Here is a 25,856-nt window from a genome sequence, read left to right on the forward strand (position 1 = left end):
TGATCACATTCTATTCGGTAGTATGCATATTTGGAGGTTTAATCTCTTGCCACTATAATATGGTCTGGTCATGAAGATTTCAATCAGAGCCTACCAAATGTGAATGCTACTCCTTTGTCGTCGATATTATACAGGATGTCCGACTACAGGTGGGAGAAAATTTAAGGGGTGGTTCTCCAAGACAATATAAGACAAAAATGAAGAATAAAAAAATTGCGATTTCGACTTCATTCTTTAGTTATTATTGATTAAAAATCCGCCTAAAACGCGGCAACCCGACCAACAGAGGTGTACGTTGCGTAGAGTTCATAGAGGCGCGCGACGTGTGTGCCTCACAAGAAGTCCGATTGGGTCATTCCACAAACATTTTCGGTTCTTGCCGAATAATTGGTTAAAGCGTGTGACGTCAAAACCTAACCACTGGGTGCGAGCGAGGATCCCCATCGAAACGTGACTGTCGCGCGCCTTCGTGACGTAAGCAACGCGTACACTTCTGTTGGTTGGGTTGCCGCATTTTAGGCGGATTTCTAATTGATAATAACTAAGAAACGAAGCCGAAATCAGAATTTCTTTACTCTTCATTTTCGTCTTCTATTGTCACGAAGAACCATCCCCTAAATTTTCTGCCACCTGTAGTCGAACACCCTGTAGACATTGGCGTATATATAGGCATTGCCAGTCCACATACCTTGAACTTGCAGGGTGTATGTGATTTCGTCCGATCCGAGGGGATTCTTCACGTGGCAGAAATAGTTCCCCTCGTGAGTTCTCTGCACGTTCCTCAGCGTAAGCGTGTTATCCAGTCCAACGTCGGATCTGTGGGAAATTCAGGATAAGGCTGGATCCTGTTCGATGGTTCGTTACGTCACTTACTTCTGCAGCTTGACGTCCCCGCGTCGCCACTCGACCGTCGGCCGTGGACTACCAACGGCCAGACAAGCCATATTGACGTCCTCCTTCCACGGGACCACGAGTGCCACGCCGAACGATATTATAGCTGCTGGAACTAATTAAACGGCCCGGTTATTCTTGCTCTTCGTTAAACTTCCCCGCAACCGTGATCCGTGTTTGAGTTCAGTTACGAAAGTTCACGGCTCCGCTCCGTAACTCCCACGGGTTGAGAGCTACGACCGGGAATTTTTACCGAGGATACCTTCGGGGCGGGGGGGGGGGGGGGGGGGGTGGCTCCTTCAATTCCTGGCGACTGTTTCAATAACCGGCGATACTTTTGGCGTGCGAGCGAAAACTTCCACGGGGTCGTGATTAAAATGCATAATTCCGTCCCTCGCGAGAGGCGGGCGGAGCGCGCGGTGAAGAAAGGTAATCGGAAACTTGGCTGCCGTTCCTGGTTACCGTAAACTAGTGATCCGAAGTCGACTGGAACGAGCCCGCAAACTTCGTCCTGGCAACTTAAACACCGAGGACGCAACGATTAAGTATCCCACGCATACGAAACGAACGCCGAAAGGATCGCGCCGATGCACAGTGGGCCAAGAGCTGTGTAAATGCGGTAAACATTCAAGATATTGTTGGACGTTTCTGAAACTCGCTAGTTCAAAATCGCTTACTCGGTGAGTTCGCTTTTTTCTAATATTTGCAAGTACACAGCACTATTTTTTCTGTTCAATACACGCCTAAATAAAGCACTCAACAATAATATCCACGGTTTTCTGCCAGGGGTGCTACTTCAACTATCCCTGAATATGATAAGTTTTTCTTACGTTAATTTTCTACTTCAATTTTGGTCACTTTTTGAAAGCTCATGGCCTAGCTGTGCGTGGCGGTAGAGAACGAGGAAAAAACGGCAGGGAGAAAATTGCGCGAGTCATGATCACGGGGGCGGCGTTCTCCGGGGAGATCGAGCTCGAATTTTTCATAAAGCTTCCGTGTTCATTGGCTCGATTTTTTCGTGCGAATCCAACTCTTCACGCAACTCGAACGCGAATCAATTCGACGGAGAAAGGGGCCACGCCGATAGGAGAATCGTTCCCCGGCGGCAACGAATAGTTTCGCGACTCATTGTCAACGTCTGCTCACCGGTATTGCTCAGCTGCAGTTTGATGACCGGAGTGCTAGGTCCTTGCCCTACTTTGGTCGAGGCCGTAACCCAGGCTTCGTAGGACTCGCGCTGCTTTAAGCCGGTCGCCTCGTGGTGCAAATTCTGCGCAGGCAGCATGCTTTTGGTGATCTTCATCTCCTGGCCCGGGTCCAACACGCGAATGTAAACGGTGTACTGGGTGAGGATGCCGTTTGGTCGCCGCGGCGGCAGCCAGGATATCACCACCGCGTCCTCGTTGCTGGTTACTGCTTTCACACGCTCCGGTGGGTCCGGAACTACGGTCAGAACGGGCACCGTCATGGCGGAACGTACGTTTCGAAACGCCGAGGAATGGGTCTGACGAGACGGAAGCGTTGTTCTTGTTTATACAGTATGTTCCCGCTCTGACAAAGTTTACAACCGCGCCCCGTTCTACCGTTATTTTCAATTCACTTCACGAGAAACAAGTGGTCAACTTCGGACACGATACACAGTCGGGTACAAAATTAACTGGACATAAAAAATAAAACAAAAACCAAACGATTCCAGTCTTTTTTGAGACGTTGGAAGAATTAGCTTGCTAGGTAATGTATACAAAAATTACCATTGGTCGAGGTTGCGAAGAAAAAGTACAAATATGCTCTTTGTAGATCGAAGTAAGTTCTACAGATGCACAAAGTTTCTACCACGAGGTAGAAATAATTCAAAATGACAGAAAATTGTGAGAAACTGCGCTTTTAAATCAATTGTAAGCTTTTCACGCGTCCTCTGATTCTCGATGGAACTGATTGTTTCAACTAGTTGTGGACATAATCGGTGCACCCGGTACTGTTCGGGTCACAGGTAAAATGCTCGGCGGGGATGCGGAGGATGGTCGTTTCTACGGTTGAAGAACAGGGGAATTGGTAGTCGTTTTCTTTGTGATACACGAAATTTCGATTACACCCCGTCACGAAGCAGCGCTGCGGGGTTATTATGAATTTCGAGATAACCATACAATTATTCGCGACCCATTTCGCGCGCAGTTTCGGTGCCCGAGGCCGGTGTGCTGCAGCTGCGTTTAATGGAAAACCGGCTGCCGGCGTAGTTTCCCCGGAAGCGGGCTAGCAAACGGGAGCACCGTCCGCGGCATAATGTTACTTCAAAGGCGCGTTAAAGTTTCTGTCATTGACTCTTTTAGACCCGTTTCGCTCGTCGGCCCCGCGAGCTGTCCGATCCCACGGAATTCGGGGTTGCCAAGTGGCCTCCGACCCCGGGCTCGGAATTTAAAGCAGCATGGCAGGACCGTGTGCAAACGCCGCTTCGCCCCTCGTTTTTACCCTGTACGAATGTAAATGCGCCGTCACGAATAATAACACGAATCATCGGTAAACGTTCAGCCCGGCGCTGCGAGACGGGCTTTCGCGTTTAATTATTTCCCCGAGGCCTCTTCTGGCTACTCTCAATTCGCGCAGCGAGGTTTATTGCACGCGTTTAAAGTAGATTTTTGCGATTCCAACGTGCCCCGTGTGCTACTGCATTAGAGCACGTATTCAATTCGATCTTTTGCGTACTTGTAACACTGTACAGACGTCGTGAGAGTCTATTATAGCGTTGTATAACCTCCACTGCTCCGAGCAGAGAAGCAGTCGGATTACGTAAAATCTGCTCTGCAATCCGAGAATGTAACTTCTCATTGGAATAACAGGGAATCGTTAATTATTCCCACTCTTTGACACTTCTCTACACCTCCGGTTTGATTTAAGAAGATAACACTCTAATGAGCACATTATAAAATTGGAAACATAAAGTCTGATAATGTAACAGCTGATGAGAAAGGAACATTTCCCCGCCAGGCGAACAAGGTTCATAAAAGTCCGTGCCTTTATGTTCTAATAAAAACGTACCTACATCCTTCCGAGTCGTCCATTTTTAATACTTGATGGCGAAACCATTGTTATTGTACCGCCTTTAACACGTTCCGTGCCACATGTACCACCGATGGTATACGTTAAACGTTCCATTCAGGCCGCGAGAAAAAACGTGGCACGGAACGTGTTAAAAACATAATATACAGGGAGAGTTAATAAATAGGTCCTTACCATTATATTACTTCATTTTTATTAAAAATAGCGAATACTCCTGATCATAAAGTGTCCCAATGAATAAATTCAATTACTAAATATAATTGTTTCATTTCACATACCCTGTTCCTTTGAAAGGTAAAATTTTATTTGACAGTGGAAGTATTTATTTAGCGACAGAAAACAACAAAATTTTAATTGGCGCACGATAGCTTGGCCCGTAAATTGTATAGGGTGGTCATTCGTGTCCGGACGATTTCGAATAGTTCGTAAAATTCGTGTATTTTATTCGACAATATTTACGATATAAAATATTTCAATAAATTATTTGCCAAAATCATTGTGATAGTCACAATTTAGGATGTTCAAAGGTGCTATATGAATTTTTACAGATTTTTTAAAGAACTATTCACTACATCATTATCTATTAAAAGATGTGTCAGGCATGAAAGACTCACGTTTACAGTTTGAGGATACCGTAAAAACGTCTACAGTGTAAGGGTTAGTTATCTAGAGTTAATGAAACTTGGAAATTAAGAAATACCAAAAATGTATCGGAGCAACTACCCGTTACGAATCGAGCGAAGTTATTCACAGAATGAAGTAATGCCTCGCACACCAGCAAAAATGTAAGTATACTATCGCGAGGATCTCAGATAACGTCGTCTAATTACGAGGGTACTGTAGAGAAGCGTTCGAGCGAAGAAAGGCAATAAGACGACTATCGACAGCCATTCAAATTTCAATAGCCTAGATCTACTGTACCGCACCAGATGTCCGCGATACTGCGGACCGTGTCCTTTCAGGCATCGCCACGGAATCGGCGAACAATTGCGGGAACATATTGGTCTATCGAAACATCAACAGCACGGTGCGCCGTAAAGTCGGCAAGGTGCCAGAGGAACGGCCATTCGGCGCGTCTGAAATTTACTTCCGGTCTGCCCTCGTCCTTGACAGACGAGGAGACCCTACGTTCCCATTGTATTCTATGTATATATATAGTTTACCAGTTTCTTCGGTGATGCAGGAAACGGGGCTGCTGGTGACACCCTCTCCGGCCTTGGTGTAGGCGAGCACCTGCATCGTGTAATTGGTGTAGGGGCTGAGCCCGTGGAGCACCGTGCTCAACGCGTGGCTGATCTTCGTCTCCCTGCCGGACTGCTGCTCCAGGACAGCTCCGCCTGCCTCGTATAGCAACTTGTAACCCTGCACGACCCCGTGAACTTTGTCGGATGGCGGCGGTTTCCAGGTCACCTGGATGGTCTGGCCGGTCAGCGCCGCGCAGGCCACGTTCAGCGGCGGGGCGCTCGGAACTGCGTCAGAATGTACAGTAGTGTTCGCTCACATTCACAACATTTTGGTATTCACAAGAAAAATTCTTCCGTTACACGGTAGCGTTTCACTTCCAGTGTTTGACTTCAGCATTACTCGACAAAGTAAGAGAATAAATACAGTACGAAAAAGCGAAGCAAAACGCAACCCGTCGAGGTTCCACACTTCCAAACGATGCCGCCTTTTTGTCGATTTTACGCCTCACTGTTTCCAACGTGGTACCCCACTGGATTGTTGAGATTTTTTGTCGACTTCACACATAGCAATCATACGTGTGTACGTCCTTAACTTTGGTTATTTACTGCTTGGACACGTTTCGATCAGATGAAAATCAACAATTCGCTGTAACTACGTTTGAAAAGACAGGACAAAAACCACTTAATTTGAAATTTTCTTTGCGTATGTTGATATTTCATCTGTATCTTTTCTTCTAGTAGTATCGTTCTCTTTTCTTGTCCACTGACAAGCAAACGTACCGAACTCGGACAAACCGATTTTGTGGAAATTTACGTGAGAGGTAGTTCTCGGAAAAACATTTGGCACGTATGTTTTTTATCGGCAACCATCCATGTCGAAGGGGTGAAAACATCCCTGCAAGTTGGGGGTAAAAGATACAATTTTCTTCAATATCTCGAGAAGTGTGGGTAGCAGAAATTTTTTGCGCGCTTTTCAATTACAACCATGTAGATGAACCACAGAGATTAACATTCAATTGGAATAATAAAGAAAACTACTGTTTTTCGCAGATCTATTCCTTATAAAAAATACACAACTTTGCTATGTGAACTACCTTTTTAGCTCTAATAGTTTCCGAGAAATTCGATCAAGTATGGTTCCGAGCCCGAAACTTTGAGGGCTCTTTTCACCCCTTGAATGTGCACCGATAAAAAAATATGTGTAAAATATTTCTCTAAGAACCATTTTTTCTCACAGTTTCACCAAAATCGGTGTGTATCAGTTTGGAACTGTTAGGGGAGGAGTGGGAACGTGTCGTAAAAATTTAACCGTGGCAGTTTTAGTAAAATTGAACCGGGCACTATTGCATCGTAAATTCGTGTGGACCGAGCCTTCTCGTTCGTCAAGGACCCTCGTAATTTTCCCCATTCAGGGAAAATTAACCGAGATCCTTGGACGAGCCGGTAACGATGGCGTTCGTCCGTTATGGTGCTAATTGGAAGCTCGGAGCTAACATAGGCGAACGATGGTAACAGCTTCATGTTGAAGAGTTGGAAGCTTTCTAGATCTATTCTAGATGCGGTGGGTCTTAGAGTGGACTGCAATGGCCGTGCAATGATTGTATCATGCAGAGTGATTGCGAAATGGTGGCACGACCGGAAATATGGCAAATCGTCTTTGCGAAGTGAATGGTTCGTGCGTGTCCTGAGAGGGAAACAAAGCGTTCCTTACGATTGGTAAGGAAATGAAAAATGTTACGATAGAGTGAAAAAGAATATTTAATTTCAAACTCGATTCTCTCTGAAACGAAGTGTCAACCGAAAACATGTTACTCGTTTGATATACTTATCTTTGCGAGTAGAATCACACCGTGTGCACCAGCTGTCCCGAGACACTCAGTATTGAATGACGTTTGTGGTACAACAGTAATTGTGTTCCTAGATCCGATTGCGCAGAGACATCGGGGCCAAACTTTGAGATTGACAGACGCTAGTCGTTCGCGGAAAGATCAGTCGCGAAACGTTAGGCATTGATGCGCATTCGATCCAACAATCCCGGATGCTCAAAAGGTCTGCTCAGGGGGAGATTCATCGAGGTTGTTTCACGTCTCCGAGGACCGTTCACTCGGTCGAGTATGAAGCGCCGCGCGTCGCGATATATGGGGCAACGCGACCGTCGGCGTACGTGCGCGTTGCCGCAACAAAGGGATCCACTTTCTCCGCGAGGTTTCGCACGCGCGTTGCGAGAAAGCCTCTCTCCCGAAGAAGTTCGTTCGATGTATCGCTGTCTCGAACCCGCCGCGGCTAACGAAACAGGACGGAAAATGGAACGCGGTCGCGTGGCATTCCCGGCATCCCTGTCGAGAGAAGCACCGAGCAAATGCATTCTCGTCCCAGAACTGGGTGACGGGACAGTGTTTCCCGATAGAAATATCTTTAAGGGGGTCTTCTGGACTAGAACCATGAACAAAAAACGATTTTTCCTTTTTTTGCATTGTCTTAATCCTCATTCGTCCCTCCATGGTGTTATTCTGCCATTTATGGAACAATTGATCCGAACCTTTGTGACATTTTTTTTAACATTGTATACAGGGTGTGACCGATCTAGTGGTACAACAAAAATTAAGTCGAGCAAAAAGTATGTTTTTTCGTTTTCGAGAAAAACGAGTTTGAAGGTCCAGTTGAGGAAGCCATTCGTTCTCGAACGCGTCTTTCAATCAGTTCTCCGGAGTATTGATTGGATCGGGTAATGGTCATTGACGATGATTCGGATTCCCGACGTATTTGAAGATATCAGTAACGAGATCTACGAGGAAATAATGCATCGGGGTCGTTAGCAACGTCAATCAAAATCGTATCGATGTTGACTGATAGGTAGGTTCTCGATTCCGTCCAAGGAGATTTTCGATTGCATCGAAAATGTATTCATGTTGCGCTTACCAATCCGCTTTAATGTTACACGGAATTAATGACGAGCTTATTTCGGGGGAATTTAACGACTTGTATCGAAATTTCCGATACGTCTATAATCCCGTAAATTTCGAGTTGTTCGTGTAACGCAGCTATCGAATGAAAGCACGAATGGGAACAGTAAGTAGATTGACAATTTGTTTTTGTGCTCCGGGTGCTTCCCCTTCGCGAGCTTGATAAGGCAACAACTTTGCACCTCTGGAACGAACATGTCATTTGGTGGAACACGAATGAATGAGCCTGCAGAAACTTTCTGCCATCCAGGGAGACATCGTGTATAATGGGAGTAGTTTTTGTACACGGGAACGCACGCTGTACGTTTAATTGTTTCAAATGGGAGCTACGCGTGTCAACCGAGCGTTAATGTTTGTTAGGGGAACACGACCAGTGGAAATGACTGATTATTTCGGAAAGAAGGGCTTGCGAATTTGTGGCTTGGCGAAACTCTTGAAAAGCTTTTTCATGAAACGAAAACATCAAGCAAGGCTGCCAAAGTGTTGATGGAGAGATTGTAGATTAAGTTCAATTACATTGAACTTACATATCCAGATATACCGAATTTCATTAAGATCTTTAGAATTCAAAAGGGTTAAAACTGCATCCCATATAATACATTTAAAATTTCTAGTTTCGCTTTCATTAAATAAATTACTCTGATTTTGTAAGAATGTTGTAAGAAGGGTTGGGGAAGACAGTGGAAAATATGCTTACCAGTAGTTCATTGTACTGACAAAATTAGTAGTCCCGAAATTATATTAGTCCGAATGTATATATATATATACAGGGTGATCAACTGCAGGTGGGAGAAAATTTAAGGGGTGGTTCTCCAAGATAATATAAGACGAAAATGAAGAGTAAAAAGATTGCGATTTCGGCTTCACTTTTTAGTTATTATCAATTAAAAATCCGCCTAAAATGCGGCAACCCGGCCGACAGAGGTGTACGTTGCGTACGTCATAGAGGCGCGCGAAGTGTGTGCCTCACAAGAAGTCACCTGGTAGGAATTCGGCAGGAATGCGAATGAAAATTGTCCGATTGGGTCATTCCCCACGCATTTTCGGTTCTAGCCGAATTATTGGCTAAAGCGTGTGACGTCAAAGCCTAACCATTGGGTGCGCGCGAGGACCCCCTTCGAAACGTGACTGTCGCGCGCCATCATAACGTAAGCAACGCGTACACCTCTGTTGGCCGGGTTGCCGCATTTTAGGCGAATTTTTAAGTGATAATAACTAAAAAGTGAAGCCAAAATCGCAATTTCTTTATTCTTCATTTTCGTCTTATATTGTCTTGGAGAACCACCCCTTAAATGTTCTCCCAGCTGTATATACTCAACTTCAAACTTTTAAAATAGTACCATACTAGATGTGCATTTTAGCCAAAGAGAATTTCGAAATATTTAATAAAAGAAATTGTCTTTCTTGCAATTTTACCTTCAACCTAGATAATGCTGCCAATCCGACTACAAGCCAAAGAATTTGTTTAGCTGATTTACCCTCACATTCTCCTTAAAAAGGGATATACAGGAAGATGTGCAGGTCTCATAATCTACATACATGGCACAATTAGGAACGTGTTAATATCTACTTCGGAAGATGTTCTAAAACTAGCATGCGATGAAAGGAAGAGAACGTTGCCAAGTGGCCGCTCACCGTCTTCCAGAGTCTGTACGGTGACTGGGTCGGATCCAGGGCCGTCTCCTTTATTATTGAACGCCTTCACCACCACGCTGTACTGGGTGTACTTTCGGAGGCCGGTTAGCCTATAATCGTACGAACCGTCCCCGTTTCCCGTGATTCCCACTCTCGTGATGTTCACCGATTGATCATTCTCTCTGAAATAAAGCCACGACCGATGTTTCTCGAGGCGGAAAGATAAAGCGCGGGAAGGAAGGCGCGGAACTTGACGATACTTAAAGCCATCCCGGGGAAACTGGAGCGAAAAATGGTCTTCTGATTCCCGGAACTTTCGCCTGATACCCGTATCCCCTCTCCCCTCTGTGTCACCGTCTTTCTTTCTCTCGGAGCCCGATATGAAATTCTCCGTCTCCGTGAACGCGGGAATGAGAACGTTCCTGGGAAGTTCGATCGTCCGATCCGAGGGCGTCGCGACGTGTTTCCGCCTGGTTCGTGACGAGTCACCGCGATTCATCCCGAATTACCAGCCGGAAGATAAAAAAAGAATCTCGGTGAATCGGAGACGTCGTAGAATCCGATTAGTCCAACTGGAAACGCGCCGAAACGCGTCGAAACTTTCACGGACCGTCTCTGATCCAAGCTCCCGTCGCTTCCATTGACGAATATTAAAATCGCTCGATTAATTCTCACCGTCTCTTAACAAGAATTTGTTATCATCGAATCGCGCGCGCGAATGCCGAGCTTATTGGTCTTTAGAATTCGAGCACTTTCGAACGTCTTCCATCGATCCGAAGGCCCTCGTTATTTCACGTTGTTATACGATAATTGCAAATGACATAAACGGGACATAAACGTCCCCTAATCTATCCCCGGAAGCTTCACGCTTGTTGAGGAGACTGTCTCGTGTAAACGTTGAAAAATTGATTAATTTTCATGAATTCTTTTCGAAGTGAATAGTGGAATGGCTTGATAAAATTCAAGTCAGTCATTTCAATGAATTTAAGCATGATGTTTTCGGAAAGTATTTTTAAGGTTCCATACTTATAAAATATGCAATAATAAGAAATCGATTCTTGACCCGTTTGCACGAGACTGCCCCTTTAATGCAGCAATTCCGTATTTTATAATTCAGTTTTTCTCTTGTGATACATCGTCTTTTGTTTCCTTGTGTTCTTTGTGCCACTGCGTTCTCTTATTATTACATTTACTTCTGTGTAATTGCCTGTCTGTTTTATATTGCCTCTGAGCATCTTACGTCATTTTTATAAAGTACATAAAACAGAAGGTGAACGGAATGCAAAATTATATTGACATCTTGTTAAGAGCACAGTGAGATTGCGTTAAATTGTCTAATTAATTGAATTTACTTTCTGGTAAATGCGGTTTACTTTTCGAAAGAAGGGGCTTGAAATATGGACATGAGTAGTCATCACAGGCCATCCTCTCTTCGAGGACACTAATGCAATTAGTCACGAGTGTTTGTGACGGAGTCGACAGTTATCACGATGGTGTGTACCGGATCTCAACTTGCAAAGAATGGGGCTGTAAAACATGCCACGTGATAAAGAGTTGTTTAGAATGATGACTTTGACAACACATATCAAGATCGTTGAAATCATTGAGAAAGTTAACGTTCTAAATAATTAATGATTTTGTGTGAAAAATCCGAATTCGTTAAAACATAGTGTTCCATTTACAAGAACCTTTCATTCGCATTTGTTTCTTCATCTGCATGTAATTAAAACGGAATTTATAGCGAAATAAAATCCCTAAAAAATTACTTTATGCATTTCCGATGAACAAAAATCTTTGAAGAATTGATAGAACGCAAACACTGATACGTTCGTTGCAAGCGTCACGCTTGTGCGAGGATTGTTCTCGTAATTTTGCACAGAATAAAGTCAAAAGAATTTTATGCACGTTGTTATTTAGAATCGCAGCTCATAGTGCAATTTGTGATATTCCTCCTCTTTGTTCAATTTTCTTCACAACTGATGCCAGACGTATGGAATGTTTCATAAAATATTGCAGTTCTGAATACCGTTATCGGGGAAAGCGATGCTAATGTGCGCATCATATTATGGCGCAGTAGCAAATTGAGTTTAATGTTCCGCGACTGTTCACGCAGAAAATCAAAGATATAATGTTCAGTTTCGTTGTTTCCCTATGGAAACGTATACTCTATAGAAGTATTAACGATGATTGTTCGCCAATGCAGATATTACAAAGAATTCGAAACTTTGCACAAACGTGGCTTACGTGATGCTAGTACATTTACAGAAAGAAACTCAATTATTAATATATCAACATTACAATTCCTCCGTTCGAACAGAAAATAATTCAACCGTTTTTTGCAATTGGAAAAGTAGAAATTCTGGACTGGTCAGCTAGATCTCCGGATCTTGAAATTATTGACAATATTAGGGGAAATCTTGCGAGCGACAATTTTTAACTCTGCAATTAAGGCAGAAAACAATTAACAATTTTTCAAAATCTCTGCCTAAACGAATAATTTCCGTAATAAAAAGTAGAAGAGGCTCTACGAAATATTGAATATTAAACAAAATCGGTGAATTCTTTTTGTACGTTCCATTTTTTAAACACATGTTCTATCTTGTTCTATTTTGTCCCATCAAGTTGTCTTGAAAATTTACATTTTTCTAGATAAATTTATGCGAAGCGACAACACGTTAATTTTACCAACTGGCCCATATAAATTTCATTTATGTTACGCTACGGGGACATGCAACATTTGTTTGAAAAATAACCGGAGCGTTAATTAACAAATTTGAGCTAGCGAACGGAGCGTTAAGGGTTAAGAAATGAATAGGGTTTCCTATCCTTTTGTCCGTGACTGTAGGCATGCAGGGATGATCGAGTGGTCGTTTCGACATCGGTATCGAGAACGCGCGAACAAAGCGTGACGATTATCCCGATCCAGCCGCGAGGGGAAACGCAACGATCGGCGGGGGCTAGCGCGGGCTGGCTCATTGTCGGGAATCGTCGCGGTAATCGGCGAAGATTCGAGCCCCATCGACGAGCCGTCGGTTTCTAGTAGGATTCTACGATTCCGAAGTGTGCTAGAAACTATTCTAAACAGTCATAAGCGGATAACGATACCCGAGATTGGCGTAGCTGATGGTGTATCCGAGAAGTTCCCCGTTCCAGAGGGATCGATCCGGTGGTTGCCAGGTGACCTTCACTTGCTGCGGTCCTAGGGCCCTTGCGGTCACGTGCCTCGGCGGTCCGCTTGGTATTTCGCCGTCGGTTTGAGCCTGTTGTGTTTCGTCGATGTTCGGTTGAAAGGAGTGGGGCGCACCAATCGAGAGAAAAAAATATCGTGCGTCAGTCGAGATGGCCGCGCGACGAACGCGCGTCGCGGTTTAACGAATGAACGACAGAATGACAAGTTCTTCAATTTTATCATTGAGCTTTGAACACGAGTTTGAGATTTGAGGCATGCTGATATGTTTGATACTGACATGAAGGATGTCGCTTGGCGCTGATGTTCCAAAGTGATTTTCCGCAAGCACCCGAAAGTCGTAGGAGGTCGCCGGTTTTAGCGGCGACACCAGCGCGACCGTGTTGTTCCCCGCCATCATCTTCTGCGAGTTGTGCTCATGCCACACGTCTTTCCAGCAAAAGGCAACGACAACGCTTAGAGGAGGTGTGCATCGCTGATCGATTGGATAGGCGAGATTCATGGCGCACGGTTCTCACACGTGACACAAATGTGCTAACAATTCTTTGCTCTCGCTCGGAAACGGCCACTGCTATTCCCACGTACTCGCGTTCAAATTTCGTTTTTATTTCGATTTTATTCAACCCGTATTCGGAACATTTCTTTCGAGAGAGACACATTTTTTTTTACGGTTTCTTTAGCGACGTCACGTTTGAACGTGCGACACCCGACAGTTTAGATGATGCAGGCATCTAAAATATCTTCGTTTCAATAGTAGTTTTGTTCGAGTGATTCGGTTTAAATGACCGGTGACGTTAAACGGTATTCGTTTATCTAAAATTGAAACGACGTTTTCTATTTTAAGAGTGCCAGAAATAAACTGCAGCATGAATCCAGAAAATATTTACGGAGCACGTGGAAAACATGTCTCGATCGCAATAACATGACAAAAATAGCTGCATAATTTTCGGTACGGAATTTTCAACGACATTTGTGACAGAAGATCGAAAGCTCTAAATGATGCAGAATTTCTTTGCTTCGGAATACCAAGTTAAAAGCGCCGTTTAATACGTCGATAACTTTTCCGTATTAAGATTTCACATTTAAAACGAACTACACGATTTATGAGATATCTGATAGCAAACAAAACAATGCTACGTTTTACAAATCAGCGTGAAAATTTGTGAATTTGCATAAACATCCGCAGGCCATTTATTGCTAATCCTGCGTATATTTCTCAGTGTCGGATGAGGCAATTAAAGCATTAATTCACTGTCTATTCACCGCGACAGGCGTTATAAAACATCCGGGTGCATAAAAAAGCTATATACCTCGAATTGTCACATTAAATACCCTTTAACGTCACCAGCGATCTTTATAGTCGTTCCATCGATCGATTAGAAAGTAATAAACCGCGTGGTTCCGGTTTCCAATAAAACGTGAATCACCGTCAAGGTAACAAACTATCGTTTACAGCGGATCGTCGGTTGTTCGAGCGGACGAATTCGCGGACGGTGTTGCGCTCGAAAAATCAGCGATTTTCGGATGACGACGTTAGGTGCCCTCGAAATACGATACTGATTGTGCGAAAGAATTAATTCATCGTTATCGTGGTCGAACGGAATAGCAGTAATCCGTCTCGGAGCGCTCGACGAATCGAACGTACGACGCGACCGATCGAAAGGAAAAACAAGATCGCAAATCTGCGCATACTGAATCGTGAAACGCGACCACTCGACGGAAGGGCAAAGTTCGCAACGTGGGTGAAGGACGACTAACTTCTACGAAAGCTGTGCACCGCGTAACTCGAGGCTTCTCGTCCAGAAAGCGCTCAAAGTTTCTCGTCAAGTATACTGCGCACTGATTGAGTGAAAACTCGGTGACCCTGCGGTTTCCATTACATTTCACCATAATACCCTTCGCTATCGTTCGAGATTCCTCGTCGAGCGGTCGCGTCTAATTTGATCATCTACACCAGCTCCACATATAAATTAGATACAGAAACAAACATCACCTTCGAGACAAATATACTCGGACATAGAGACGAAAGATCGAGGTGACCGCGGTCGTACGATCGATTAGGGCGAGCAGAACGCCCAGGAGAGGTCGCGACGACAGTGTTTTAGACAGTGCTAACTGGACAAAACCATAATGGAAATAGCAAACCGAAAAGTGCCAATGCCGTACTGCAAACAATAGCGCGAGTTTGTTTGGTATGAAATACTGGCATTGATTTGTGCACATCCTTTAACCCTCGAACGGTGAATCATTTCTATAACTATATCAACTATATGTTCGCTGCTTTATTTATCAATTTTTTTAAAGAAATATTGTTCAAGGTACTTTTTGTAGACTCGTCAGTCTTTTCATTGCTCTCAACGCAGCAGCTGTAAATTTTGATACTCTGCACAGTGGATCGATTGCTCTTGGCGCTGGCTGTACAAAATTATTTTTTCACGGTTTTGAACTTATTTGTGGTTTTATTTGCAAGATACTTTCGTAATCCGTAGACATTAACAATTAAGATTTAACATTTTTTAGTGTAAGAGCCTCGACATGTGGCTATTACAGATCGCATTGGCAGAAAATGAATTTTGTCCAGCTAACTATGGCATTCGAACCATCGTGCTCTGGGTCAAAATAGACCCTGACTTCGCCGTCGGAGGGTTCAAACAACTCGGGGCTCTCTAAGCCGTTAGAAGGATTAGTTTAAAACGTATTACGTGTGAAAGAAATTTTGAGAAAATCTGAACTAGTCAGAATTGTAGATAAAATACCGGCTATTTATTACAGCTTCTATCTGGGTCTCGAAAATTTAAGAAATACGTATTGTATTGTGATTCAAGTTCTCTTATTGCTCTATTTTTGTTGCTATAATAATTTATATTAGAACGACATTTTTTTATAAAACTGATATTCCTGCGGATTCGCTAACGCAATTCTCGAATTCACGAGAAGATATTAAAAATGCTCGGTCAAATTTCACGTCGATTTGCAGTTGCATCTGGCAACTTTTCGCGTTTGAAAATAGCGCAAAATCGCGTTTGAAAAAAAGGTCACACTGCCTCGTATAATTTGGTCCTTCCTTCTCCGAAATATTTTGCCCAGCCAGCTCTTATCTTTCGGAACACTGTGCGACAGTGCTAATAAATTGCCAGCTCGGTGCTTGTCCTGAAAACGTGTTTCGCGCGCGTTAACACCAGCCTGCTGCCTCTCCATGTGTTAAGTTCGATAATTTAGCGCGCGGCCGGCCGATTCGAGGCGATTAGGCGTAAATGAGGACATCCGAAGTTAACGAGGGTCGGTGCGCGCCGGGCGAGGAGGACGCGATTGGGCACGCTTTCAAAGGGAACTTTCCTCGTCACGAAAATAAACTGGGGACGGGGGAGAAGAAGCTCGACAACGTCAACTTCGCGATAAACTTCAGTTTCCTCGACGTTCGACGCTTTTATGAAAAAGTGAACTCTCACCCCCCCCCCCCTCCCCGCAACCTCTTGCACCCGCTAACAGCGTTCCTGGTTCTCGCGCAACCTCGCGACGACGCGACGAAGAAGGCCGCTGGAGGCGGAAGAAACGAGTCATTCGACGCCGCGGTAATTAAATATCGTCGAACGTAATGAGAAAAGGTTTCCCTCGGCTCGGATATTCGGGCGATGAGAGGCCTCGAACAACAGGTTCCGATTCGCCCGGGCCGGACATCGAAGGCGAGCTTTCGTGGAAATTGGAAAAGTTTCACCCGGCTCGGTATGCAGATACGAAGATTCGCGCGGCCCGAAGAAAGCACTCGAGGAATGGGGGAAAATTAATTTTCCCATTAAAATGTTAAAACCGGCGGTCCGCGGATAGGTTTCATCGGCGCGGAGCAGCGGAATTGTTTATTGCTCTCTTTCTCTCTTTTGCCTCGTCTATTTATCGAACGCCGGGATCGGAGTGGGGAACCCAGAACGCTGTAAAAACAGTAACGCCTGGAAAACGACCGATTGAACCGGCGAGCAATAAGTTGCGAGTCGAGCCAAGCTCGCTCGAATGCCAAAAAACAATGATCCCGACGCCGCCGCGGCACGTTCTCCGCGGATTGATTATATATTGTTTGCCATATTGCGCTATAATTTCGTTCTCCTCGATTGCTTCCACCGCCGACGCGACCGGTATTGATTGAACTTGAGATTGAACCTGACATTCCAATTATGGAGTCTTAATGCGGCCTCGTCGAGACGTTACAAATCAAACTCCGTCCGACAGGCTAGCTCTAATGAAACGGTTATCGTGCCCCGGCTGGAAGGCAATTAAAATATGGTAAAAGTTCACCGTAAGCAATAAAATTGCCGGAAGTTTGAATTGGAATTATCGATGTGCTTTCGAAATTCTGGTTAATACAGGGTGTCCCGCGTACCGTGGATAATCGATTGGGAAGTATTTCTACAAGCGAAAGCGAGCCGAAAAGGAAGAATACAATTTTTTAGTAGACGCCTGGTTTTCGAGGAAAATCGAAAAAGAAAAAGAGAAAATTCGGGGAAAAGTACTTTTTAAAGAAGTTCCTAAGAGTAACATATCGTTCCTTAAAAATTCTATAACAAAACATATTTTTTCAGGTGAAACATAAATTCGAATAGGATTTTTTTAAAAACGAGAGATGGTTGTTCGTTTCGATTTCTGTTTAGGACACGACAAAATTAGCTTGATAAGTTTTAACGGAATATTTTTTCTTGAAAGAATATGTTGAAAATATAAGATAAAGTTGTTTTTCAGTACGACTTTGTCTTTGAGAGAATCGGTTACGAAAATTCACCAGGTTCGAGTGTATTAGCATGTATAAGAAGTAGTATCAGTGGATCATGATCAGACGCCTCAGGCAAGTCCTACTGAATAGCGTGCACGCTTGGTGAATTTTAAAATTTGAGTTTAAACTATAGAGATATATATTTAAAATGATAACAGAAACTCGAAATAACAACGTATTTGATTTCGTTCTATACAGCATAAGAACGAATTTGTAATATTTATCTGATTTGTTTGTACAAGCTGTTTGGCAAACGCGATCATTCTAGAGAGTTAATTAATTAATACGTTCGTCGGTCTCGTGTCAACATGCTACGAATTTTCTCCAATCGAGAGTATTTCGACATGCATTTCATTCGCGGCTGTACAAACGAAAGTAGGATGTTATAATTTTTCAACAAAGCATTTATGAGCCACTCTTCACGCGACATTTTTTTCTTATTTGCACTCGTACTATCTCCTAGCAAAGTTACGGCAAAGAATTAGTGACATCCTTTATATAAATGAATGTTTATAATACGGTATGGTATGTTGATATACCTTGCTAACTAAAAAAATTAAAGATTTCTGTGTCTGACTCGTTGTCAGTCCGTTACTTAGTTATATCTTTGTATATTTTATACATGTTTCTTTGGAGAATTTTCCGCGATTATATTTTCAAGATAGTACCTATACATTACCGGACTAAAATATATTTGAAAAATCAATTTCTAGCACCACACTGACGTATGAAACATTCAACGTGAGTCTACTCTTTTAAAATTCCTTCAACCAGAATTTCAACGTATTTGATTAACTTAGAAGCTTGTGCACAAGATAAAGAATCCCACCCACGGCCGCAAGGGATCATGTAAAGCTGCAGCCAATTTTTTTTCCTCTCATCGTTGCAAAGAATGTTTGCGAAGCGTATAAAATCGCGCGAAAGTCGGCGGCTTTGCTTCCGTGAAATATGTAGGTCTTGAAGTCGGGGGAAGTCTTCGGCTTCCAAGTTCTCCAGCACGGTCGGCTGCTTCGTGCCGTAATATTGCCCTAAATATCCAAAAATCTATAAGGACTTTTTCGCTGCCGCAAGCCGGGGAAAGATCGATCGAGAAGCGAGCCTAGTCGGGTGCAACCATTCCGGCGTCCCTAAAGTATCCCAAACATCTACGGCGTGGCCCCTGCGAGCTCTAGAATGGATTATGGAAATACTGGAATGCCGAACAGAATTTCGCATATGCGTTTTGCGAGCTTAAGGTAATTAAGGAAAAGATGCCGAACAATCATAACTCAGAACCAATCCGCTAAATGTTAGCACAATCTAACGAGTTCTTTCGCTACCGACCAGACCACGTATTTTCTGCACTTATCACAGAACTGAATAGGTGAAGCATAATCAAGTAAAAACATCAGAACTTAAATACACCGTCGTATTATCTGTCAGACTTATCTTATAAGTCTTTTTTGATCTCGGTCGTGGAGAACGTCCTACGAAAATGAGTACGAGGCGTGCGCCTAGACGCAGAGAAACGATCGCAGTATTTTCTGGTGGGATGATCGCGAGCGGATCAAAGGACGCCTCGAAAGTCAAGGGACACCTGAAGGGATGCCGGTGAACGATATGGATAACATCGACACCGCGGAATAGGTCGGCATTTGAATTCCGAAGCTTCTCTCTGAGAATCTCTTTCCTGCCGGGGACACGTCAACGCAATAAGTTAGCTATCTTCGGTTATCCGAGACGCGCGCGGGTGGTGGACCAGCCTATAACACCTTCTTTCGATCAATCGTAACCCCCGTTTGAAGTCTCGAGAGTCAGCTCTAACCAGTTCGCTCGCACCGTCCCGCTCGGACCGAGAGAAGAGTCTGAGGATCATTGAATTTGAGACACGTCCAGTCACCGGGGAAGTATCTCTGTTCCCAGCACACGGGAGGAGAGATACTCCTGTCTGGTATAGCCTCGCTAAGGTTAGACTACCTGACTGTAATCCCGGTGCGCTGGAGTATCCATTTCCTTCGACGTATCAGCTTTCATCTCGACGCGGGACGCACGCAGATGCCGCGAGTTACGTGAAACGAGCGAACACCGAGCAAATGACCTCCAAAAAACATCAAGCAGTATACGACCGACTGTCGTCTCACACTGTCGATATAAACCGGCGTAACGCAGATGCGTAAACCTTGTAATTGCCGAGACCCTACCCGCGAACTTCCTCTGCCGCTGCTGAAACTTCGGGTATTTTGAAACTTTGCTAAACCGTGCCGCAACGGTTAACGATGAATGCGAATGACTAACTCTTGTGGAAATAAATGGTTTGGTACCCCCATCCGTGTTCTTTGTGTCCCTAGTAGTTGGACTGTGGGCAATTCGAATGGTTCAACTTTGTTAGTAAAACAATTCCGTTCTTCATGAAGAAACGCTCAAAGAAGAAGTTAACCCATTCAGCAACTTAGTTGTTTAAGTGTCCAAATGATCGAGTACTTCGCTAATTAGGCATTTAGATGGATATTCGATCATTCCAACGGGAATTGGATGCTTGCTCAATCGATACACGATCTAGTTGTACCAGCAGCTATTTGGGCACTTTTCATAGTTATTTCAATAAATATCCTAACCCTCCTACATTTCTCAAAAATAAACAAAAACATTCGAAAGCTCAAACCATTCCCCCTACTTTCAGTTTCCCCCCACTTTCAGTGAAGTGAAAGATTTTATAATTTCTAAAGCAGCCAGCATGGGTGCAGTTTCACTCGAGGAGTGTACGAGGATCAATCCTTAATTAGGTCACATACCTTAATGTTTATGTTAATTTTTGGTCCACAAAAACGATCCGACCGATAGTGCAAATAACTCCTAATAAGCTCTATAACATTTCTCTCGGATCTGTGAGAGAAGTAATAATATTGTAACACGCAGAATTGTACGAATACTCTGAAGAGCGTATAGCGTTCGCTGTTTACAAAAACAGTACCGAGTTTTGTCTAATAATAGTTGTCTAGTTCTGTAACTTATGCCTGGGATAATTTCACGATTCGCTCCATGGAGAGGCATAGTGGTATGAACACACGCGAGGAACTTCAACGAGTGTGCTATGAATATGCGTAGCTAGTGAGAATGGGATCTAACGTTATCTACGTGCGATCCGACGAGATCCGACTCCTCCTGATAAGTTTTCTACCGAAACCCAGAGATGCGTTTATGATATGTGCTACGGTGATGCACCGTGCAAAAATACGCATCTATGACCGCCAGCAGATTCCCACGGGCCATCGCGAATTTTTCGGGTCAAAGATTTACCGCAGTATGATATACCCGCGTGTCTTCTTTTTGGGTTTTTTTATTTTCCGTACAGTCACAAAAATCGTACATTTTGGCGAGTTTTGAGCAAGTAATCATGTTCCTTACTTCTGTATACGAAAATTTACTTGATGTAACTATTCAAGTAAATAAAATCGATTAGTTGAATATTATAGGTATTTTAATATAATATAATATAGAACACCACTTCATGATTTTGTTATGTTAATTTTGTAATGGTAGAGGTTTGTAGACTTGTATGACTGATCGCAAGGGGCCACATAAATCATACTACTACAAATCTTATGTCTAGCTATGGTCACTGCTGCTCTAAAATATTCGTGTTGGTCCGTGGGAGTCCATAGTTTATGTGATCTCTTACTTCGGAGCTATAGCGCAGCTCCGAAACACGCCTTGAGATAATTTACGTATCACGGGAAGCTTCGTATAACTCAAACTATCTCTCACGATCAGTTCCCATTTGAATTGTATTAACTATAATGCTATTAATCATAAGCTTCGTAGTTGGTACGCTATGTTTTCTAAAAATTGCAAAGGCAATTTTTTGAGACATGTCCATAACATTGTTCAACTGAATATGAATTTGTACTCTTCTTTTGTCATGTGTAATTTCTTAGAAACTCAGTTTCCAAGTCTGAAGATGCCTTGTGCTTTAACAGTTATACGGTTTTAATTAACGTAATAGTATCCTGTGGAGTCTCGTGAACAAAGTGACACAATTTAATATTACATTATTAGCTCATTAAACAATGGCCAAATTGAAAAAGACGCCTAAACTGCCGTAATTTTTGTGAATATATTTTCAGTTATTTCATAACGTAAATACGTAAAATGTGTAGGTAGAAGTTTCAAATGACGCTTCCAGAATTAAGTGACATTGTTGTTCACTATGTTGTACAGAATTCCGCGAAACGTAGAATCCATTTTTCATGGAAATCAATAAAATGTGTGAAACATATACCTAAAGCAGTAATAGAATTTTTGTTTCCATTTTAATAGTTTGAAGAGAGATCCAAAACCAAGTGAAACTATATTAATATTTAAAGAAATACAATCTATTGTGTAGCTTGTTTTTCAACAGTAGCGCAGTAATTTTATAGAGACATCAAATTTTATTGGTTCATTGCACATCAAATCTATCACTTTCGAATGTCGACGTACTGCATATTGTTTTAAAAAGGTGTATTTTTATATTGCTAGGTTTATGTCATCACTTTATTGATTTCAAATGCGAATATTGGAATTTTATTAATTTTCATGAAAACAGACCGAATTTACGAACTTTTACCTTGAAAATTGTTTATTGTTTTCAATTGTTTTATATCATACTCTCGAATATATGATTTTGTAAACAGAATTAAATAGAATATATCAATGTTTATACTTCTGTAAATATTTGTTGAAACTGCATTACTTTAAAAATATTAATATTTTTCATCCAAGTTTCACACGAGCAATATCTCACGTTATCGCAATATATTTTTATATCAAATCGTACAAAAAGATGTACCAAAACACAATTTGATATGACCACCATGTGTTCGCATTGTTCTGGATTATTTTGAATATTATAGGTTCAAAGCGCAGTGCAATTTTATTGATCGCTACTGCACAGTAATCACAAATAGAGCATTAACAAAATGCTTTTGTGCATGACCTAAAAAGCTGGACAGTGAACTGTATATGATTAACACTAAACCTACCGTGGTCAAACGACCGGTTCTTTTATTTCATAATTATCGAAATCTCAAAGATGCCTCCATGGGAAGAACTTCACTATTTAAGTACGTAAACATGTCACTGACAGAATCTTGTTTATCATCCGGTCAAATTTCACGACGATTTGGTATGGTCTTGTCACAATGAATGCAAGCAGTGTCGCAATTTTTTTTTAAGTAAAGACATGCTTAAAGTTTCTTGTGCAATTCCGAAAACACGATTTAGAAATTGATGAAATGTTAAGGCACAATTCTTCATATTTTTTAAGATCAAGAGTATCATGCAGAAACAGCATTTTGGGGATGCAAAGACGATATAACAGAAACTGAAGAGTATGTTGACTAGTATTTCAAACGCGGAACTGCAGCATTGTTCCGCAAAATGGGAACGAGGTTGGATTAGATATTTAAGAGATTCAAATACATAATTCTTATGAATAGTTTCCGCGAACTTTTCATATTCCCCTCGTAAAGTCTTGGTCTGAGCCGAATGGAGCTACACGGTCTTAGTCAGTTGGCCTATCCCCTCCTCGGGGGTCATACCACGCGAGGGGTCGATCTGCCTCGGTCGCCGAGCACTATGAAGTGTAAACATGACGTATGTAGCGCGCCTTCGACCGCCATGGTCCGTGTTTACACGCGTTGTCCTTTTTTTCTTCGTTCGGCGCGGTCACAAGGACGGAGCTGTCACGAAGAATGTCACAGCACGGACACGAGGATTGGGGCTTATTGTTAGATCAAGACTTTACTGTATTATAAAAACCGTACAAATCTAAATAAATTCAGTCCCCCTACATTTACGAGATATTGGGTAACAATTTGCTTGTAATATTACAAAGCGAAACTACGCTTGTCTTAAAATTTGAAGTAAAATCAAAAACCAATTGTGCAACGAAAAAGAAAAATGTTTAATTGGCTAAAAATGACCAAGAGACATCACGAAAAAGAATAGGCACACCTCGTATACGGCGCCACGATGTAGGTTCAGTGTTAAAAAATTCAGAAACAGTCACGAAGAGAATCTCGAAAACAGCAATGGACCAGAAAGTGACCGCAAGAAGCTTCCCGTGCGATACGAAACTGTCTCGCGTGACGTTTGACGGATGTACTGACAGTCGAGTTGCGCGATCAATAATCGTTACTCAATTTATCGCGGCAGTCATGTATCGGAGGTCGGACATAGCAATTTCGCGAAGCCTACCTTGTGCCTCCTTGTACTGGACGATGTAGTTGATGATCGGCGAGCCAGCATGCGCCGGATCCAGCTCGCTGGAAGGCGAGATCCAGGCCAGCAATAGCGATCGGCTGCCTCGCTCTGCCACGCGCAGATTCCGCGGAAAATTCGGCGGCTCCTGGACCAGCAGGTGGATCGTCGCTCGAGCATGGCCGTAAGCGTTCGTCGCGATGCAAACATAATCCCCACGGTCCATATTGTTCACCTGGATGATATGCAGCTCGGAGATCACTCTTCCGGAGATTGTTTGGTTGTCGATGGTGTACCTGATGGGAAGAATTTATTTTAATTAAACCCATTCTTTCACCGAACAAGGTGATATAGTTCAACGTTATTATTGAAACTATCTCGCTTATATTTTAAACACTGAATATAATTTCTAACTTCAATCGATACCGTTCGTGGGTGTTTGATGTTTTGAGTAAATCGAAAAATGTCCACAAAAATTGGCACATTTAGAGCAACATGTCTTATTCGGTAGAATCTACAGGGATCGCAAGTTCGCATTCATCTTGCGAAGATCCATTAGAAACATTCGTTCAGAATAAAAATTTGCCAGTGTACTACGAAATTGTTTAAATGCACATTTGGGCACAATAAATGCATAAGAACTTGCGAACTTTTTCCGAACAGTTGTCTAACGAAAATGTTCTGTCTTGCCCGGAACGGAACGATGAAAGAAGTAGGAAAGGGTCGAAAGAGAAGTTGGCAAGACACGCAAACAACATCTCGCGGGTTCATTTCCTGTCAGTCCTCCGGAGCATAGTGCGATGTACAGTCGGTCTGTCTCAAGCGATTTCCGATGTAATTAACATGTGGCCGATAGGAGATCGAAGTGTCAGTTTCATCGATCGTGCTCAGAGCCCTCGGCTAGCTGGCAGTACTGGGAAGGGGGCTTGATTAATTTCGATACAGACCTAACATCGTAGTTGCGATCGACTCGGATGTCACGGGCACGCCAGCTCAGATCGAGAGGAGCGTCTCCTTCGGCCTCGCAGCGCAATCTCACGTTCTCTCCTCGTCGCACCGACTTCTGTTCGGTTATCACCAATACCTGGGGGCCCGCTGTTTCAGGAATCACGCATTAATTTCCGGCCGTGCGATTCCTATTCGTGGGAACGCCCGCCGAGGGAACACTGCAGGCTGTATTGTCACTCGACCGCCGCATTGCTGCTTCGTCAGAGCCAGAGGTTTCACGATTTTAGCAAACAATGTTCGACTATCGATTTCATGATTCCCTGACTGCGAAACCTGTACTCCGTGGCGACTTGTTTTCTTCGGCTTCGGACGCAACCCGGCTGCTATTGTGTCGCGTGCTAATGAGATGAATTGAACGCACAATACTACGGGTCTCTCTCGCTTCAGTCAAATATTTCAGTGATTTTTTTACCGGCTTCGAAAAGGTTGCTCGATTTGGCCAGTACGTAGTTTTGCTTTTTACCGTTTTCCTGTACGGTCGAACAAACTGTGTGCACGGTTGGAAGGAATTTTCAATTGATAGAGGAACTAGATTATATTGTACAATAATAAATGTTGAAAATCCTAGTCTGTAACCATTTTTAACAAACGTAGCTCGACTTTCGTCAGTTCGAACGCGAAACACAATTCAGCTGCGCTGTGTTACATGGTAATGAGATGAATTGAACACACCATGTAATTTCATAAAATATGTGCGCGGCTGAAAGTTTCAAATGAAGTTTTTGTTTGCCGGTGTAATAAAATATGTGTTGCTCGACACGGCTAAAACTAGTATTTCGTATTTTTAGAAATCAACGAAATGGCTGAAGATTTCAGGGGGTGCGCTTGAAGGGTGTTTTTGAGAGCCACATTTCTTGTAAACATGTACAAAAGATTCCATATAAATATTTACATTATCGCAGAAGCTACACGGCTGAACCATCATTTCAAACTTTTACAGCCATTTATCTCGACAT

At 43.0% G+C, this 25,856-nt stretch overlaps 1 protein-coding gene across 5 annotated transcripts in view; it reads right to left on the minus strand.

Annotated features, from left to right (window-relative positions):
• LOC143352748 (cell adhesion molecule Dscam2) overlaps positions 1-25,856 on the minus strand; it is a 249,819-nt gene that overhangs the window by 12,638 nt on the left and 211,325 nt on the right. For all 5 annotated transcript variants that reach the window (XM_076785506.1, XM_076785504.1, XM_076785505.1 and 2 more), the window contains 9 exons: positions 24,840-24,987; positions 23,890-24,188; positions 13,195-13,343; positions 12,833-12,987; positions 9,728-9,909; positions 5,109-5,414; positions 2,038-2,334; positions 874-1,006; positions 689-816 (listed from right to left, as the gene is read on the minus strand). In XM_076785506.1, the coding sequence (XP_076641621.1) occupies positions 689-816; positions 874-1,006; positions 2,038-2,334; positions 5,109-5,414; positions 9,728-9,909; positions 12,833-12,987; positions 13,195-13,343; positions 23,890-24,188; positions 24,840-24,987 (1,797 nt within the window). The remainder of the gene's footprint in view (positions 1-688; positions 817-873; positions 1,007-2,037; positions 2,335-5,108; positions 5,415-9,727; positions 9,910-12,832; positions 12,988-13,194; positions 13,344-23,889; positions 24,189-24,839; positions 24,988-25,856) is intronic.

The sequence above is a fragment of the Halictus rubicundus genome, chromosome 3, assembly GCF_050948215.1.
Source record: "Halictus rubicundus isolate RS-2024b chromosome 3, iyHalRubi1_principal, whole genome shotgun sequence".
NCBI lineage: Eukaryota > Metazoa > Arthropoda > Insecta > Hymenoptera > Halictidae > Halictus > Halictus rubicundus.